The sequence below is a fragment of the Halichondria panicea genome, chromosome 4 (genome assembly GCF_963675165.1).
Source record: "Halichondria panicea chromosome 4, odHalPani1.1, whole genome shotgun sequence".
In the NCBI taxonomy this organism is placed as follows: domain Eukaryota; kingdom Metazoa; phylum Porifera; class Demospongiae; order Suberitida; family Halichondriidae; genus Halichondria; species Halichondria panicea.
Genome location: NC_087380.1, coordinates 1,406,159 through 1,424,778, shown reverse-complemented (window position 1 = coordinate 1,424,778; position 18,620 = coordinate 1,406,159). Strand labels below are relative to the sequence as shown.

At 43.2% G+C, this 18,620-nt stretch overlaps 7 protein-coding genes across 7 annotated transcripts; 3 read left to right on the top strand and 4 right to left on the bottom strand.

Annotated features, from left to right (window-relative positions):
- Positions 1 to 209: 209 nt before the first annotated feature.
- LOC135334991 (ELAV-like protein 1-B) lies at positions 210 to 1,605 on the bottom strand. Its single transcript, XM_064530389.1, has 2 exons — positions 1,515 to 1,605; positions 210 to 1,430 (listed from the first exon to the last, which is right to left on the bottom strand). The coding sequence occupies exons 1-2, from the start codon at positions 1,552 to 1,554 to the stop codon at positions 379 to 381; spliced, it is 1,092 nt and encodes a 363-aa protein (XP_064386459.1). The 5' UTR covers positions 1,555 to 1,605; the 3' UTR covers positions 210 to 378.
- Positions 1,606 to 1,642: 37 nt separating this feature from the next.
- LOC135334992 (probable peptidyl-tRNA hydrolase 2) lies at positions 1,643 to 3,576 on the top strand. The gene is made up of 3 exons (XM_064530390.1): positions 1,643 to 1,904; positions 2,171 to 2,305; positions 2,726 to 3,576. The coding sequence occupies exons 1-3, from the start codon at positions 1,709 to 1,711 to the stop codon at positions 3,463 to 3,465; spliced, it is 1,071 nt and encodes a 356-aa protein (XP_064386460.1). The 5' UTR covers positions 1,643 to 1,708; the 3' UTR covers positions 3,466 to 3,576.
- Positions 3,577 to 3,654: 78 nt separating this feature from the next.
- Positions 3,655 to 5,399, top strand: LOC135334986 (iduronate 2-sulfatase-like). The gene has a single exon (XM_064530383.1). The coding sequence runs from the start codon at positions 3,713 to 3,715 to the stop codon at positions 5,285 to 5,287; it is 1,575 nt and encodes a 524-aa protein (XP_064386453.1). The 5' UTR covers positions 3,655 to 3,712; the 3' UTR covers positions 5,288 to 5,399.
- A 71-nt stretch (positions 5,400 to 5,470) lies between these two features.
- On the top strand, positions 5,471 to 7,200 carry LOC135334984 (iduronate 2-sulfatase-like). Its single transcript, XM_064530379.1, has one exon. It carries the CDS (start codon positions 5,482 to 5,484, stop codon positions 7,063 to 7,065), a length of 1,584 nt encoding a protein of 527 aa, XP_064386449.1. The 5' UTR covers positions 5,471 to 5,481; the 3' UTR covers positions 7,066 to 7,200.
- A 138-nt stretch (positions 7,201 to 7,338) lies between these two features.
- On the bottom strand, positions 7,339 to 10,293 carry LOC135334972 (CUB and sushi domain-containing protein 1-like). The gene is made up of 9 exons (XM_064530365.1): positions 10,102 to 10,293; positions 9,861 to 10,043; positions 9,618 to 9,800; positions 9,374 to 9,556; positions 9,135 to 9,311; positions 8,843 to 9,019; positions 8,467 to 8,739; positions 7,745 to 8,327; positions 7,339 to 7,610 (listed from the first exon to the last, which is right to left on the bottom strand). The coding sequence occupies exons 1-9, from the start codon at positions 10,166 to 10,168 to the stop codon at positions 7,433 to 7,435; spliced, it is 2,004 nt and encodes a 667-aa protein (XP_064386435.1). The 5' UTR covers positions 10,169 to 10,293; the 3' UTR covers positions 7,339 to 7,432.
- A 1,354-nt stretch (positions 10,294 to 11,647) lies between these two features.
- On the bottom strand, positions 11,648 to 13,641 carry LOC135334982 (iduronate 2-sulfatase-like). Its single transcript, XM_064530377.1, has one exon. The coding sequence runs from the start codon at positions 13,605 to 13,607 to the stop codon at positions 12,021 to 12,023; it is 1,587 nt and encodes a 528-aa protein (XP_064386447.1). The 5' UTR covers positions 13,608 to 13,641; the 3' UTR covers positions 11,648 to 12,020.
- Positions 13,642 to 14,055: 414 nt separating this feature from the next.
- LOC135334983 (P-selectin-like) lies at positions 14,056 to 17,908 on the bottom strand. The gene is made up of 9 exons (XM_064530378.1): positions 17,015 to 17,908; positions 16,718 to 16,900; positions 16,255 to 16,663; positions 16,009 to 16,194; positions 15,784 to 15,960; positions 15,557 to 15,733; positions 15,136 to 15,408; positions 14,447 to 15,008; positions 14,056 to 14,288 (listed from the first exon to the last, which is right to left on the bottom strand). The coding sequence occupies exons 3-9, from the start codon at positions 16,286 to 16,288 to the stop codon at positions 14,114 to 14,116; spliced, it is 1,584 nt and encodes a 527-aa protein (XP_064386448.1). The 5' UTR covers positions 16,289 to 16,663; positions 16,718 to 16,900; positions 17,015 to 17,908; the 3' UTR covers positions 14,056 to 14,113.
- Between the last annotated feature and the right edge of the window lie 712 nt (positions 17,909 to 18,620).

Genomic DNA, 18,620 nt, shown 5'->3' with positions numbered 1-18,620 from the left:
AACGCAACGCAAAAGATAAGGACGTCGTTACATCTCTTCCGAAAAGAAAACAACGAAACACTTCATCTAAACGTGAGCCATCAATAAGTGTCCTCAAGACAAGAAAATGCTAAAAACTGAAGAGCAATTGATGTGTACAACGTACGCAAGAAAATAATGAGACATTTCGTCCCCTTAAAAAAAACATGCAAATCTGAAAAGTTGAAAAATGTTGAAAGTATAATAATAATAATATTCAAATGGGGGTAAGACACAGTACACAAATGCACACACACAGACACAAGTGCTGGCATACAATACACACTATTATACATCACTATACATTCAATATTATATAGTACATGGGATTCATTCAAAGCTCAAAGAGATTAACACAGTCTAGCTGCCTCCCTTCTTAAAGGACACTTGCAGTTTCTTACCGGGCTCTATCTCATGGCTGTCCAAGCTCTGAATTGCTTGACAAGCTTCAGCATAATTGGCCATGTTCACAAATCCATATCGCTTGCATTTCTTGGTGGCAGGATCGATAATCACCTTGACGCTGTGAATCGCTCCGTACGGTGCAAACAGCTGATACAACAGACTCTCCTGTGCTGTCTCGGGCAGGTTGTACACAAACATACAGAAACTGCTACCAGTAGATCCCCCTTGCATGGACCCCTGCATAGACCCCCCTTGCATGGACCCCTGCATAGATCCCCCCTGCATAGGGGCGACGACAGTTGGTGAAGCCACGGGTGACACAAGATTTGTGAGAGAAGACATTCCGGCTACGGCGCCAAGAACTGACACGGGGTTAAATCGAACGTTAGCTAGAGTGTTTCTCATTGGTCCAATACTGCCCGCAGTTGCACGGCGAGGGTTAATGGTGGGCATACTCGATTCTCCGGCCCCAGGGCGTGGTTGGTTGGCGAATTTGACAACAATCGGTTGCGTACATCCAGGGAGCATGTTACCATTCAGAGCGAGAGCGTCCTGGGCCTCTGCATTGGTATCGAATCGAACAAACCCCACCCCCTTGCTCATACCGTTATCGGTGTCGATAAGAATCTTGGAGGTAATGATAGTTCCGTACGGACTAAAAAGAGCTTCCAAGTCCAATTGAGAGAAGGTTTTGGGGAGGTAGGCCACATACAGGTTGGCGTTCTTTATGGAATTCGAGGAAGGACGAGCGTAACTGACTTTGATTGTCTTGCTGTGCAGGGGAAGACCGTTCAATTTTTGAATTGCCGTCCTGGCGTCTTCGGCTTGTGCAAAGTTGACAAAAGCGTAGCCAAGGCTCAAGCTGTTATTTTTGTCTTTGATTAGTTTACAGCTGAGAATGGTACCAATCTGACCGAAAAGGTTGCGGACTTCGTCTTCGGACATCGTCTGCGGTAGATAGTTGACAATGAGGTTCGTTTGGGCCTTTATGTCTGGATTTTGGGGCCCTGTATATAAAAGAAAAGAAATATGGTGTGTATTAATTGGAGTAACTTTAATTGTGACAGCTTAAGAGCTGGAATGGAGCTTACCTGGATTCCCAATAGATCCTAAGACAGGTACAGCAGACATTCTTAGTGCGATTGAAAGAATAGATCTAGTGTGTTTCAGTGGTTTGTACTTTAATAATGAGGGGTCAAAGTGCAGTTATGGTTGCTTTATTGTTTGAACTTTGACCTTTATTAGCGAAGCTAAAAAGCCTAAATAAACAAACTTGAGAAAAGTGATGGAAGATGATCAGGACATGGGCTTCACAGAGGAGCAGATGGTTGCCCAGGCTATAGCTCTCTCGCTAACACCATCTCCTCAAGTGAGCTATGAGTCCCAGCCTTCTAGATCAGCTACAAATCAAAGCATAGATTCTGCGGTCCTATCCATTGATTCCCTACCCAGAGGACAAGATTTGAGACAGAGCAGTCAAGGTGAGTAGTGGGGGTTAAGAATAACCTGCAATTGCGCAAATGGTGTGGCTAGCAGCGTATATACGGTATCATAGAGCATCGTGTTACAGGCTATTTTGTAAGTCACATTTTGTATGGTTAATATCCACATTAGATCACATTAGATCACATCATGCCAGCATTGGTAAGGAAGCGGGTACCGGGTTAGGGTTAGCTAAGGCATAGCTTGATCCCCTGTGTCTACATGCATATGTTGATCTCTCTACGGCCACTTTGTGTTGCTCCAGGAACTTCGGGAACGTACTCCTCTATCAGTTCATCTCCTGATCTGGGTATATCCACTGGAGACATGAGTCAGGGGGAGGGCATGGACGTGAGGACGGGAGGAGACGGTTGTCCAGCTGCCGAGGGAGCTGCTACAAGTGCGTGTGTGTGGGAGGTGTATGTGGGGGAAATGTAGTAGCATAATTATACATCAGTATATGCACGATGAAGCTTGTCTATACAGTTTATACTGAGAGTTGACATGTAAAGTGCTGAGGTTTTGTTGTACAATGATACCTATCTGTCGTGGTCACCCTATAAGCACTATAACACAGCCAGGTTAATGGGGCCCAAAGTCTCCCATGTGTTTGAACCTATGTTAAGAGGATACCTCATGCAGCCATTGTTGGTTTTCCCAAGAGTGATCACTATAAATAAGTGTCACTACAATACCATAACTGTATACACTCGTGACATGATAAAAAAGAATTTCCTAGTATAGAAGCCTATAAAGAATATATTTATTGTTGATGGTGATATAGTGCATTACATAATGGCTGTTGTTTCCTCGTCTACAGTACCCCCTGATTTGGTTAACAAGAGTACCCCCTGTGCTACTGACCTGCCCCTTGCAAGACTCTCCAGCCTACATGACCAACCAAACAGTTTTGATAACACCATCTTGGACCCGAAACCATCCCACGCAGTCACTTGGAAACCAAACAAGGAATGCTTGGAACTGATTGTCGGAATGGGAATTAGCGAAAATGCAGCTAAACGAGCACTCTACTACACTGGCAATTGTAATGCAGAGATGGCTATCAGTTGGGTATTTGAAAACATTAACGATCCGAACCTACACCTGGAATTTGAAGCACCTTCGATGATTAATTCCGGCCAAAACAGTCAGTTTGGGCCTGGACCAGTATACCATTCGTTTGATGATCTGATACAAGCTACGGAGATGTATAAAATGGTATTTGTCGTGAACAATTCACTGAAAATGGGCGTTGGAAAGATTGCTGCTCAAGTTGGACATGCTACACTGGGACTGTATCGATTCTTACAAGGACAAGCCGAACAAGTCGAGGGGTTGAAAATATGGGAGGAGAGAGGATCCAAAAAAGTGGTGCTGAGAGGGGAAAATGTTGATCAGTTACTCGATTTGAAACGGAAAGCATACGAACTGAAAGTGGCTAATATTGTGGTCCACGATGCCGGCCATACTCAAGTCGAACCGGGTTCTCTCACAGTACTGGCTTTGTTCGGAAGACTGGAGGCTGTCGATCAAATAACTGGACAATTGACTCTTTTATAGCTAATTTACTAATTATTAGTATGATTCCACACAATTTTCATGACTTTGTATAAACAATGTCTATTATGATCACATAACTTTAGTAATGCCATGATTTTGTTTTACTGATGACATGTGGTTGACACATGCATGTATAATAGTACCCTATATTGGATTCATTGCTATTGGAGGTCATGGGGGATGATGCAGGAATGCATGTTAGAATGCACGGTTAGAGCTTATAGTGTAGCTTCAAGCCTAGAGAGATATGTTTGCAATGAAAGGATTACTCTGCATTTTAGTTACCCTGCTTGCTGTCAAAACAACTGCTGGTGTGAAGAATGTGTTATTCCTTGCAGTGGATGATTTTAGACCTGAGCTCGGTAGTTATGGAGTTGATTTCGTAAAGTCCCCCAATATTGACAAACTAGCTTCCGAGTCACTCGTCTTTGATAAAGCATACTGTCAGGTAGCAGTGTGTTCACCATCTCGAGCTTCTCTCCTCACTGGAAGACGTCCAGACACTAACCATGTTTGGAGAATCGCTAGTGACGAATATTGGAGGACAACTACGAATGCTACAACTATTCCTCAATACTTCAAAGAGAATGGGTATGTGAGTGCTGGAATGGGAAAGATATTCCACCCTGGTCCCCCAAGTGGAAATGATGATATACAATACTCATGGAGTGTGCCTTACTTTCATGCTGATGCTGATTTTGCCAACCACACATCATGGAATAATTTTGATACAGATGCTAGCGACCTGCAAGACGGAAAAATTGCTGACAATGCTATCACCACCATGAAAGAGATCAAAGAAAACAGGACCAAAGGAGACAACAGGCCTTTCTTTCTCGCTGTCGGTTTTCACAAGCCTCACCTTCCGTTCTATTGTTCCGAAGAGTTCTACAACATGTACCCGTCAGCTGATCAAATAGCACTCCCAAATAATCCAAATGTACCAAAAAACTTTCCCCCAATTGCAAGAGGTTTCACAGAGATCTTTTCGTACAGTGACATTAGAAAGTTGTACCCTGATATAATGAAGTGTAGGACTGACGCACAAGCATCGTTGTATGGAGATGAGTGCCGAATCCCTGACGATTACACTCGTGTGCTGAGGAGGGGTTACTATGCATGTGTGAGTCAAACAGATGCACAAATTGGGAAGGTGATCAGTGAAATGACATCACTCGGGTTAGCAGACGATACTATCATTGTCTTATGGGGTGACCACGGCTGGCAACTGGGCGAACACAATCATTGGTGTAAACAAACTAATTTTGAAGATGCTACACGAGTACCCTTTATGTTGAGGGTTCCTGGGGTCACGGACAAAGGCATGCGTACTAGCGCTCTGGTTGAACTCATTGACATATTCCCGACAATCACTGAGCTAGCTGGTATTAAGGTACCTCCAATGTGTCCTGTTGGAAACAAGCAACCTCTGGCGTGTGTGGAGGGGACTAGTCTAACCCCTCTGCTCCAGAACCCCAAAATGGAGTTCAAGAAAGCAGCCTTTTCTCAATACCCACGTCCTTCAGCCGGACTTACCTCTATACCAAATGAGCCACCTTTTGACAGAACAGATGCTGAAAGCGTAATGGGTTACTCCATTCGAGTCGACCAGTATCGTTTCACAGAATGGTATCGTTTCGATCACACAACAGCAACTCCAAATTTTACAGATATTTGGGGGACTGAACTTTATAACCACACTGAGCCTACAATGTCCTTCAACGATGAGAATGAGAACATGGCCGGTGACTCAGACAAGCAAGATTTGGTTGAATCTCTACGAAAAATACTACAAGCTGGTTGGAGGGCAGCTATGCCTTGAATAACAAAATGTACATTCAGTGCTAGATTTAGTAGATCAGCAAGTGCTTAAATTATACAGCTATTGTGTATACATATTCATATCGTGTGTGAATATTTTGTTTACAGCTGAACACCTGCTCTGCATAGCCATAATTTTAAATAAAGGTCACATTAGTAGCTAGCCACTGTTTGCTTGGTACAAAGTTGAAAGACATGCCTCAGCAAATCTTCGGTATTATATTTTCCTTGCTTGTAATCAGCTGTGTTGTCAAAACAACTGCTGGTGTGAAGAATGTGTTATTCCTTGCTGTGGATGATTTGAGACCTGAGCTCGGTACTTATGGAGCTACTTTCGTAAAGTCCCCCAATATTGACAAGCTAGCTTCCGAGTCACTTGTGTTTGATAGAGCGTACTGTCAGGTAGCAGTGTGTTCACCATCTCGAGCTTCTCTCCTCACCGGAAGACGTCCAGACACTAACCATGTTTGGAGAATCGCTAGTGACGAATATTGGAGGACAACTACAAACGCTACAACTATTCCTCAATATTTCAAGGAGAATGGGTATGTGAGTGCTGGAATGGGAAAGATATTCCACCCTGGTCCCCCGGGTGGAAATGATGATAGGAAATACTCATGGAGTGTGCCCTACTTTCATGCTGTTGATGACTCTGCCAACCACACATCATGGCATAACTTTGACACCAATGCTAGCAACTTGCGAGATGGAAAGATTGCTGACAATGCTATCAGCACTCTGAAAGAGATCAAAGAAAACAGGACCAAAGGAGACGACAGACCATTCTTTCTCGCTGTCGGTTTTCATAAGCCTCATCTTCCGTTCTATTGTTCCGAAGAGTTCTACAACATGTACCCGCCAGCTGAGCAAATAGAGCTCCCAAAGAATCCAGATGTACCAAAAAACTTTCCGCCAATTGCAAGAGCTATTACAGAGATTGTTTCATTCAGTGACATCAAAAAGTTTTATCCTAATATGACAAAGTGTAAAACTGACGCACAAGCATCATTGTATGGAGACGAGTGCCGAATTTCAGACGATTACACTCGTGTGCTGAGGAGGGGTTACTATGCGTGTGTGAGTCAAACAGATGCACAGATTGGGAAGGTGATCAGTGAAATGACATCACTCGGATTAGCAGACGACACGATAATTATTCTATGGGCTGACCACGGCTGGCAATTGGGCGAACACAATCATTGGTGCAAGCATACGAATTTTGAAGATACTGCACGAGTGCCCTTTATGTTGAGGGTTCCTGGGGTCACGGACAAAGGCATGCGTACTAGCGCTCTGGTTGAACTCATCGACATATTCCCGACAATCACTGAGTTAGCTGGTATTAAGGTACCTCCAATGTGTCCTGCTGGAGACAAGCAACCTCTGGCGTGTGTGGAGGGGACTAGTCTAACCCCTCTGCTCCAGAACCCCAACATGGAGTTCAAGAAAGCAGCCTTCTCACAATTCCCTCGGCCTTCTGCCGGAATGACCTCTATACCAAATGAACCTCCTTTTGACAAAAAAGAGCATTCTGAAAATGTAATGGGTTATTCCATTCGAGTGGATCAATATCGTTTCACGGATTGGTATCGCTTTAATCGTACAACAGGAACACCTAACTTCACAGATATTTGGGCCACTGAACTATACAATCACACTGAGCCGACAATGTTTTTCAACGATGAAAATATTAACATAGCTGGTGATCCAGACATACAAGACATTGTTGGTCTTCTCCGAAAAATGCTGCAAGCTGGTTGGAGGGCTGCTATGCCATAAATTAAGATATAGTGTATAATAGTGTTATTGTATGCATGAATGTGTCCTCAACTTATATGCTGTTAGCTTGCTGAGTGTGTGTATTAGTCAAAACATTTTTGAACAAATCATTAATTGGTCTTTCTTGTAAAATTATGGTTGCTGAAAGGCGGTTAAACTACAACCCCCCCTCCTCCCGTTTAATAAATGCTAGATGCCAGTATAGAGAGAGAGAGATCTACACTATACCAGTATGATTATGCGATGTGGGTCAGTTTCAGTTAAACACCGCACTAATATCAATTACACACTGTAGCTATAGTTACAGGTCATGCGGATAACAACTACATGTATGATTCATATATAACAGTACGTGTTGTATTAGTCTCTATTTGCTGTCTGTGTTGAAGTCAGTGGATTCATAAGCTGCACTGGTGGTGAAATAGTAGTCTGCAGGAGGAGGGGGGCGTGGCTGGCCCACTACCTCATAGGTAGCCTCCTTTTGTAGTTCGCTCAACTCCATGAAATCTTGGGAGGGGAGACGACTCATCACCACTGGGGGTAGGCTGCAGAAAATAGAATGGAACACGACAATATACTTAAAATTAAACATATACACATGACCTTTCTAACGCCATGCATATACATATATAATACAGCTAATTTCAGTTCACAGAAGACCATGCAAACTAAAACTCACTTTGTTGGTTGGCTGCCTGTCCTCTCATCACTCATGTCCTTGGATCCAGACCTCCGTTGCCTCAACATAACCAGCACTATTACGATTAGTACCAGCACAGCAATGGCCAAGACTCCAGCAACCACCCCACCAGCCACTGCACCAACATTGACCACTACACTCTCTGTGAGTGAGGTAGTAGCTATGGAAGAAGTTGGAGTAGCCACCTGTGTCCGATTAGTGATGTCCTCAGGGCACTCTGGACTGTCTCTGTCAGTGATCACCACAGGGCAAGTGTTTGTTAAACCAAGTCGGGTACTTTGTACTATGATGCTTCGAGTGTCGCTGATCCATTGTTCAATTAAAGAAATGAGTTCCACAGCAGATACAGTTTCTGTTCCAGTCAGTACAGCTCTGTAGGTCACATGACTAGAGGAACCGTCAAAACAATCGATAAACTTGTCAGTGAGAAGGGAGGGGCTGAACCCAACACCTTGAGATAGTCTGTTAGTGATGTCACCAGCTAAGCCAGTTCTTCCTGACACTGACTCAATGTACACCTCACAGTTTGTTATTCCATCCAATTGAAGTTGAATGTTGAGTGCTAAAAAAAGAGTAAACTATTAACAAAAGAGAGTGATCCAAATTGGCAACACAATAAAGCTTTATTTTAACAATTTAACCTAAGTATGTAATTGGCTATAATGTTACAAGGAAAAATTTCAAAACACCCCTCCACTTACTCATGAACTCAATGGTGTAGTGAGCAGCTACAGTGTGTTCCCCCTCAAGCTGACTGGAGGTGAGGATGACCTGACAGCTGTACTGACCAGCGTCTGACAAGTAGAGAGTGTCAAAGTTGAGGGTTGCTGTGCTGGTCATGAGTGACCCTCCCTCCCTCGTCCACTGGTAGGAGAGGGTGGGTTGTAGAGAGGCCCCTCCAGTCAGGGAACAAGTGAGGGAGAAACTCTGACCAGCCATTGGAATACCACTGGGGGTCCCTTCTGCTACTAATTCTGTGAACATCATAAGTTATTATAACAAGTCGACCACAACAACAAACATGCACACTGCTAACGAAAAATTAATATACAATTGATGTTGCTATAATTTGCGTACGTAAACAGGTTGGAGCATCTGGAGTCCACTGTCCACCACTCCCACAAGTCCGAGTGTTTGCTCCAATGAGAGTGTATCCAGTGTTACAGGTGTAGGCAGCTATTTGGAGGTAAGTGGTTCCAGAGGATGTGTTTACTGCTCCATTGGAAGGGTTGATAAGTGCTCCACAGTTGACAACTATAAAGGAATTATAATAAACAATATGTGTTTGTTTAACTAACGATTGCAAACAGGTAGAAATGCACTCCATCCACTGACAGCAACACTATACACTTGACTACACGAGACATACCGGTACAGGTGGATGCAGTGAGGCTCCACATTGCATTAGACAGACATCTTCTAGTCACAGTTTCACTGAGAGTGTATCCAGTGTCACAGGTGTAGGTAGCAGTCATCATGAAGGTGGTTCCAGAGGATGTGTTCACTGTTCCATTGGAAGGGGCGTCCAGGGAACCACAGTCAACAGCTGTGGAGAGATGTTTGATCAAGAGACATGAAATTGATGACATGGACAATTGTATGACTTACGTGAACAACTTGGTACAGTCTCCCACATCCTATTAGCCATACAGGTAGCCGTTGCTGTGGTTACTCCTGGAGAGATCCAATATCCAGTAACACAGGTGTAAGTCACTGTCCCTTGGTAGGTTGTTCTGGATGGTGTTCCAGGAGATGCATTGGTGCCAGGAGGAGGGTCACCACATGAGACACCTGTGTTCATTAAGCATGCAACGTAATCTAGTATACGGTATAAGTGTGTGAAAATACATACCTGAACAAGTTGGTACAGGCTCCCACATTCCACTAACCATACAGGTAGCCATTGCTGTGGTGACTCCATTGGAAACTTCATACCCACTGACACAGGTGTAGGTCACCATCCCTTCAAGAGTTGTGATGGTTGGTGGTTCAGGAGATCCATTGGAAATGGAGAGAGGTGAGCCACAATCCCCAACTGAGTGGGTGAGAACACAGTCAATGCAGTATGATTACCGACAGTATAAAATTCCCATACGTTGACAAGTTGGTAGAGGTCCCCAGTTCCTATTAGCCATACAGGTAGCCGTTACTGTGGTAACTCCTGGAGAGATCCAGTATCCACTGACACAGGTGTAGGTCACTGTCCCTTGATAAGTTATTTTGGTGGGTGTTCCAGAAGATGCATTGGGAACAGAGGGAGGTGTCCCACAATTCAAAGCTGAGACAACAACGATCAGTTATGCTTGCATTGCTCAAGTGCAGCTTGCAGTACTCACGTGCACAAGTAACTGTAGGTGGTGTTCCAGTCCAGTTACCAGCACTAGTACCATCACTCTGACACATCCTCTGTGCTGTTCCATTGGTGATGGTTGGTGCGTACCCAGGGACACAGCCGTAGGTGGCTATGTTGGTGTCAGGGTCGTATGAGATCCCTTCATTAATGTCAGTGAGGAGACTCAGTGTGGGGCAGGGAGCTGTGGGGGGTGGGGGTTAGTATTGGACATAGACAATATAGTCAGCACTCACTAAAGGTGACACACAGCCTCTGTGCAGGGCCATTAGCAATCCTCACACAGCAGTGTTCTCCATCAGGACTGAAGTGTGTAGGTCCACGATGCAGAACAACAGCTCCAGGATTTATAACACCACTGATGAACACTTCGTCCCCAACTGCAACCCTTTTGGTTAGGTTTATGGGCAATGCACTCCCATCAGGGAACTGCCACACTACACCACCAGTTTTTGAGGTGTAGCAATACCAGGCTGGTGGATCAGTACCATATCCTGATCCAACATCAGAGAACGAGATGATCTCTCCAGTGTGGTCAGTGCCATCGGGATCATTGGATGCTGCCAGTCGAACTGAGTCCATGGTAGTGCATGCATGTGTGTTTATAATATCATAATAATTATAGTCCACCAAATCATATTGCCAAGAAATTGACTGTATTTATAGAGCTTATAGCTTGCACCATATCTATATGCAAAGTGGATCTATACACACAATAACTCACTCAGTGCTGCCTGTGCATGTGCCCATCCAACAGACACTGTTAGTCCTAGTAGTAGGCTCAGAGCAAGTCTTGAGAAGGCCATAGCTTAATTGTGAGAAATAATTTAAGATTCACTGAAATCATAGATATAAATACAAAAGTTATGATAAGGAAGTGAATATTGTAGAATAAGCTGTAATGTTAGATCCCTCCATGCAGGAAACATGTCCATTTTATTGACCAATAGGAATAATAAATCTACTGCCTGGGTATGTCAGTCCAACAGAGCATGGAGTGGAGATGTCATCACTTGTCAAAGTGAGTTGCTGACTCTTTAAAGTATTGATCTGACGATTCTGTGGCAATCCTCCCACAACCCCAAATGTCAATTTTCTGCCAGTCTATTGTGGTCACCATATAAATGCTATAACACAGCCAGGTTGGCCCCGAAGTCTCCATACAATATAGTGGTTGGTAGATTATGTTCAAAACATTGCCTATTATGCTATATTCTTTTATCCTCCAAATAGATATATCACTATATTATTCCCACATTATTTCTCCAATGCACAACATAGACCAACAACATCCTGTGCATGTTGTCGCACAAGTAACATCAAACTTTAAATAATGGCCACATGACTATAGCATGTGTTTGGATCTGTGTTACAGGAGGATACCTCAGCCATTGTTGGTTAAGGGGGATCGACATAAATATATCATAACTGTATACACTCGTGGCATGATAAAAGAATTTCCTAGTATTAGAAGCCTATAATGAATGTATTTATTGTTGATGCTGATATTGTCATATAATTATTTGTATATATCATTCAACTGAACTCCACGTGGTACAAAAACAGGTTATAACATAGAAAACAGGATAAGCAAGTAAAACAGGTAGCTAAAATAAGAATAACTATTCCGTATACAAAATGATGTAATCTACTACTCTATTCTAAGTAATGCTAGTTTACCACAGATATATATTGCATTAGACACATAATTGTTGGACCAACCCAATAGTTTAAATAACACCATCTTCGATTCGAAACCATCGCATGCAGTCGCTTGGAAACCGAAGTTTACTACATTGAAAAGCTACATTTCTACAATGTATACTCCAAACTCCTATATATACACAAACACAAACATAAAACACTACTAATACATAAGTACAGTACACACGTTCCGTTGCATGGTCAAGGCATAGCTGCCCTCCAACCAGCTTGTAGTATTTTTCGGAGAGACTCGACCAAGTCTTGCTTGTCTGAATCACCGGCCATGTTCTCGTTCTCATCGTTGAAGGACATTGTCGGCTCCGTGTGGTTATAAAGTTCAGTCCCCCAAATATCTGTAAAATTTGGAGTTGCTGTTATGTGATTGAAACGATACCATTCTGTGAAACGATACTGATCCACTCGAATGGAGTAACCCATCACATTCTCTTCACTCTCAGAGTCAAAAACAGGTTCATCTGGTATCACACTCATCCCATAATATGGTCGTGGGAATTGTGAGAAGGCTGCTTTCTTGAAGTCCATGTTGGGGTTCTGGAGCAGAGGGGTTAGACTAGTCCCCTCCACACACACCAGAGGTTGCTTGTTTCCAACAGGACACATTGGAGGTACCTTAATACCAGCTAGCTCAGTGATTGTCGGGAATATGTCAATGAGTTCAACCAGAGCGCTAGTACGCATGCCTTTGTCCGTGACCCCAGGAACCCTCAGCATGAAGGGTACTCGTGTAGCATCTTCGAAGTTACTCATTTTACACCAATGATTGTGTTCGCCCAGTTGCCAACCGTGATCACCCCATAAGACAATAATCGTGTCATCAGCTAATCCGAGTGATGTCATTTCATTAATAACCTCTCCAATCAGTGCATCTGTCTGACTCACACAAGAGTAGTAGGCTCTTCTCAACACACGAGTGTAGTTAAGAGGAATTTGACAGTCTTTTCCGTGAAATGATTCCTGAACATCAGTTTTACATTTATTGAAATGTGGAAAGAATTCTTTTGTGTCATTGAACCTATTAATTGCACAAAGTCCTCTTGCGATTGGTGGAAAGTTTTTTGGAACATCAGTATTCTTTGGAGGCTCTATCTGCTCAGCTGGTGGGTACATATCAAAATACTTTTCAGCACAGAAAAATGGAAGATGGGGTTTATGAATACCGAGTGCAAGAAAGAATGGCCTGTTGTCCCCTTTGGTCCTGTTTTCCTTGATTTCTTTCATGGTGGTGATAGTATAGTCGACAAGTTTGCCGTCTTGTAAGTTGGTAGCGTTATTGTCAAAGGAATGCCAAGATGGGTTATTACCTGTAGTGTCTGCAGGGGCATGAAAGTAAGGCACACTCCATGAGTATTGTATATCATCATTTCCACTTGGGGAACCAGGGTGAAATATCTTTCCTATTCCAGCACTCACATACCCATTCTCCTTGAAGTACTGAGGAATAGTTGTAGCATTCGTAGTTGTCCTCCAATATTCGTCACCAGCTATCTTCCAAACATGATTAGTGTCTGGACGTCTTCCAGTTAGCAGAGAAGCTCGAGATGGCGAACACATTGCTACCTGACAGTACGCTCTATCAAACACAAGTGACTCGGAAGCTAGCTTGTCAATGTTTGGAGACTTCACAACATCAATTCCATAAGTACCGAGGTCGGGTCTCAAATCATCCACAGCAATAAACAATACATCCTTCAAACCAGCAGTTGTTTTGAAAACACAGCTAGTTACAAGCAGGGTAACTAAGATACTGAGCTTCTTCCCCTGAGGCATGTCTGATCAAAACACTCAGCTACTAAACAGTCATGTGAACGCTATGAATAATTATAGACACAAATGAATACAGTCACATCCTATACAAAAAAAACTAGCCCACTTTACTGCCTGTGCATGTTGGTAAGAATAATTATATGTATATGACAACACAGATACCTGTCCTACCGGAAAGATCTCTGAAAGATTTTCGCGGAATAGCAGTTTTGCAGCATGCATGCATGCGATATTAAATTTGTGGGTATCATGCATGTTCACGGTACAGGCTTTTACAAAAACTGCAAACATTTATACCCTCGAAATATACCCGCTGTACAGAATTAATATCTCACTCATGCAGTTTAAACAGATAGAATCATAGCAGTATCTTTTGCATGCTTTGCATGCTTGTGTTAGATAAACATACACTATTGCGCAAATCACTGCACACACCGTGGCATATGGGAGTTACATAACTTGCAATAACAACTACATGATATTCATAACAGTCTGTGTTGTTATAGTCTCTATTTGTTCTCTGTGTTGAAGTTAATGGGTGCATAAGCTGCACAGGCAGTGAGCTGGAAGTTTCCTCGTGCAGGAGGAGGGGGGTCCACCACCTCATAGGCACCCTCCTCTTCCAGTTCACTCAACTCCTCGAAATCATGGGAGGGGAGATGACTCGTCACCACTGGGGGTAGTCTGCAGGACATTTAATTTATGCATGGATCACCATTGTGAGTGTCTTTGTGGGCTTTACATTTAATGTAACTATATATTTTATGGAAATGCAGTGAACACAAGAGCACTCTAAAACCATGCATGTAGAGCATTCACAGACCATGCACACTAACACTCACTCTGTTGGTTGGCTACCTGTCCTCTCATCACTCATGTCCTGGGATCCAGACCTCCGTTGCCTCAACATAACTACTATTACAATCATAACTAGCACAGCAATGGCCAAGACTCCACCAGCCACCCCACCAGCCACTGCACCAACATTGACCACTACACTCTCTGTGGGTGTAGCAGTTGTTCGATTAGTGATGTCCTCAGGGCACTCTGGACTGTCTCTGTCAGTGATCACCACAGGGCAAGTGTTTGTCAAACCAAGTCGGGTACTTTGTACTATGATGCTTGAAGTGTCGCTGATCCATCGTTCAATTAAAGAAATTAGTTCCACAGCAGATACAGTTTCTGTTCCAGTCAGTACAGCTCTGTAGGTCACATGACTAGAGGAACCATCAAAACAATTGATGAACTCGTCAGTGAGAAGGGAGGGGCTGAACCCACAAGCACACAATCCTTCAATACCTTGAGATAGTCTGTTAGTGATGTCAGTGGCTTTGGCCATTGTCTCGGACACAATGAACACCTCACAGTCTGTTATTCCATCCAGACGGAGTTGAATGTTGAGTGCTATAGAGCAAAACATAAGCTGTTACGATAATTGATGTGATCGAAAAATTGATCTTAAAAAGAGCATAACTAGATATAAATTATACACAATCTCATATGAAATTTTTTCGGGAAAATTTTAACTTACCCATGAACTTAATGGTGTAGTGAGCAGCTACAGTGTGTCCCCCTTCAAGCTGACTGGAAGTAAGGATGACCTGACAGCTGTATATACCAGCGTCTGACAAGTTGAGAGTGTCAAAATTGAGGGTTGCTGTGCTGGTCATGAGTGACCCTCCGTCCCTCGTCCACTGGTAGGAGAGGGTGGGTTGTAGAGAGGCCCCTCCAGTCAGGGAACAAGTGAGGGAGAAACTCTGACCAGCCATTGGAACACTACTGGAGGTGATCACAGCTAGGAGCTCTGTGAACATTATAACAATGTAACAACAAATTGAATGCAGTTTCACGCAGTTTAAGCCTGATGAGTAAACACATCTACTGAGATGACAAAATGATGACAACAGGCAGACCACATCAACAAATATGAATATGTGTAATAACTTGCGTACGTAAACAGGTTGGAGCATCTGGAGTCCACTGTCCATCACTCCCACAAGTCCGAGTGTTTGCTCCAATGAGAGTGTATCCAGTGTTACAGGTGTAGGTAGCAGTCATCATGAAGGTGGTTCCAGAGGATATGTTTATTGCTCCATTGGAGGGGTCAGTGAGGACACCACAGTCAACAGCTAAATGTTACATGTACTATTGGTTCCAGCTATAATTATAACGAGCTTACGTTCGCAGGTTGGAGCTTCTGGAGTCCAGTTTCTATCACTCCCACACGTTATGTTCTCACTACCAATACGCATGTATCCATCATTACATGTGTAGGTAGCAGTCATCATGAAGGTGGTTCCAGAGGATGTACTGACTTGTCCATTGGTTGGATTAGAGAGACCATTGCAATCAACAACTGTAATAGAATCCATAAACAATTTAAACATGTTTTAATTCAACCAACGATTGCAAACAGGTAGAGATGGACTCCATCCACTGACAGCCACACAATTCCTCGTACTAGCACCACTCAGTTCATAGCCAGTGTCACAAGAGTAAGTGGCCACTGCTCCAACTGGTGGAGGGCCATCAGATCTAGAAGTGGAGTAGGTCACCATTCCATTGGAGAGGGGCTCACGAGGACACAGGACTGTGGGGGATATCAGATAATAATGGGGAATCATAAAAAATTATACTTTAATCATCTCACCATCACAAGTTGGTGCAGCTCTACTCCACATCATATCTGCCTGACAAGTTCTGGTGGATGGTCCATTTTGAATGTATCCCGGGTTACAAGTGTAGGTAGCTATGCTCTCAAAAGTGGTTCCAACTGTTGTACTGACTTGTCCATTATTAATAGTTAGAGGCCCACAGTCACCAACTTAACAACAAACATGGTTGTTAATTTTCAGAGATTACAGTGTACTCACTATTACAAGCAGGTTCTAACCCACTCCAGTCTCTATTAGCCTGACAAGTCCTGGTCTGATCTCCACTCAGTGTGTAGCCACTATCACAGCTGTGTGTTGCTATAGCTCCATCTCGCCTGATCATGACATTATTTGGGCTGTAGCTGATCATTCCATTGGCCAGAGTAGGCAGCTCAGGACAGATAGCTGTGGGGGTACACACACTCCACATCAGTTCAGCAACACACTAATAACTCTCACCAATACAGACGGGGTCATCTCCAGTGCTCCATCCACTAGCAGTACACATCCTCACTGCCAGTCCAGTCATCAGGTAGCCAGGGTGACAGGTGTAGAAAGCCGTGGAGTCCACAGCTCTCGGGATGGTGGTGTCACTGTAGGAAATTCTTCCGTTGGTTGGTACAGGGAGGTCTGGACAAGCCGCTGTGGAGAACAAACATTCATGCACATTTACAAGTGGGCTAAACGTCCTATATCCACACACTCTTTAAAATTAAAATAGTCTCTAGTCTATAAAAATGTACCCACAGAACTCACTTATAGTCTGCACAAACAAAAATGACACACTTCCCAGTAGCCAGTACAATCGTATCTTTAGAGGAAACATTCTTGTTCCTGTATAGATCTCTAGCTAGTCTAATATTGAATTGTACCTGATATGTATGCAAGATTCATAAAGGACACTGTGCAAAATAACAACCTACAAAAGTCAACTGTGAGAATATGGAGTAGAAGTGTGTCTAGATCTACATGACATGCAGTTATATAGAATTATATAATAGTGTGTTCAGTCATCCCAGTAGATTTAATAAAGTTAGTGTGTGCAGTGTTTAATATCTCCCTCCATTGTATCCAATACTGTCTGTAGGGATTTGTTGACTGTCAAGGCAGAGCCTTTATAAATCCTCGCACAGCAGTGTTCTACATCAGCTGTGTGAGGGTTGAACAACGCCTACTTTACCAATCCTCCACTTCTGCAACCCCTTTGAATTATTCAAAATGCAACACATTCGCAAATGGCTTGGCCCAGAGAGGTTGAGAGTGTTTGCAGTGCCTACTGAGAACAGAGCCGTGTATGGTGAGTGGTTCCTTTACATGTATCTCACTCGTATCATAAAAACAACACCCACATGACGTCATGGATTAGCATACTGATAGGCCAGAGGAGGCACGACAGGCGCAGTTCAGCTCAAGCAGTTAGCCTCTGATTGCATTCAGCAATAACACACTGCGTGGGCGGGGCGTGGGTGAATAATTAGTATTCAATCAAAGGCTAATTGCTTGCCTGTCTGCTGATAGGCTGAGCAGCTAATCTGCCACGCCCACTATAGCGTGGCAGAGTGAGTACGTATGGGACAACTCCACACACAGACCCTTCTTCAAGTGAAGGGGCGTGGCTTGCGAGACTAGCATCTAGCGCTAATCTTCACGTACTGGTTGGGCGTGGCTCGACCTTTATTATTATTATTATTATTATTATCAAATTACAGCATTACAGCATTTTTAACGTGGTCAGTGTCACTTCCTGCAGCATGGTTAGCCCAAGCAATTAAAATTGGCACCTACATTCATAGGCAATCATAGCTGCTTATCAGACATAATCTCGACCTCCTTTTTTTAACGGAAGGACCACACCCAATTACCATAAAGAACATGCAGCTAGTGTAGAGTAGGCCTTGGCAAATTATGCTTTTTATTTTGCCTATTATTCTGTTTAAAAAGTCAGCCTATCATTCCAGTTTGGTGTACCCATTATTCCAGTCAAAAAAGATACATAGCCTCATTCCCAGCCTGTTGTCTCTAGCTAGTATTTTTATTTAAAAAATCGTCCCGGGACCGAGGCTATACCTGAGGTATATAGCATTACGGAAAGTGAAATATAATCCTCTAGTGCTGAAAAATAAAATACTCCCCCATGCCTGCCTAGTGGCTAGTGCTTACAGTACAGATGTACCGTATAGCTAGAAATTTCTGCGGCCCAAAAATGCTGCGTTTACTTCTTCATTCATTCGCAGAATTCGCAGAATTTTTGGGCTGCAGAAATTTCTAGCTATACGGTATTGTAATAATTATGTCTATCTAGCTACATCATAAGATGTGAAATTAGGTCTAGGGTTAAATTATGTGAATTTAGTGCTCAATT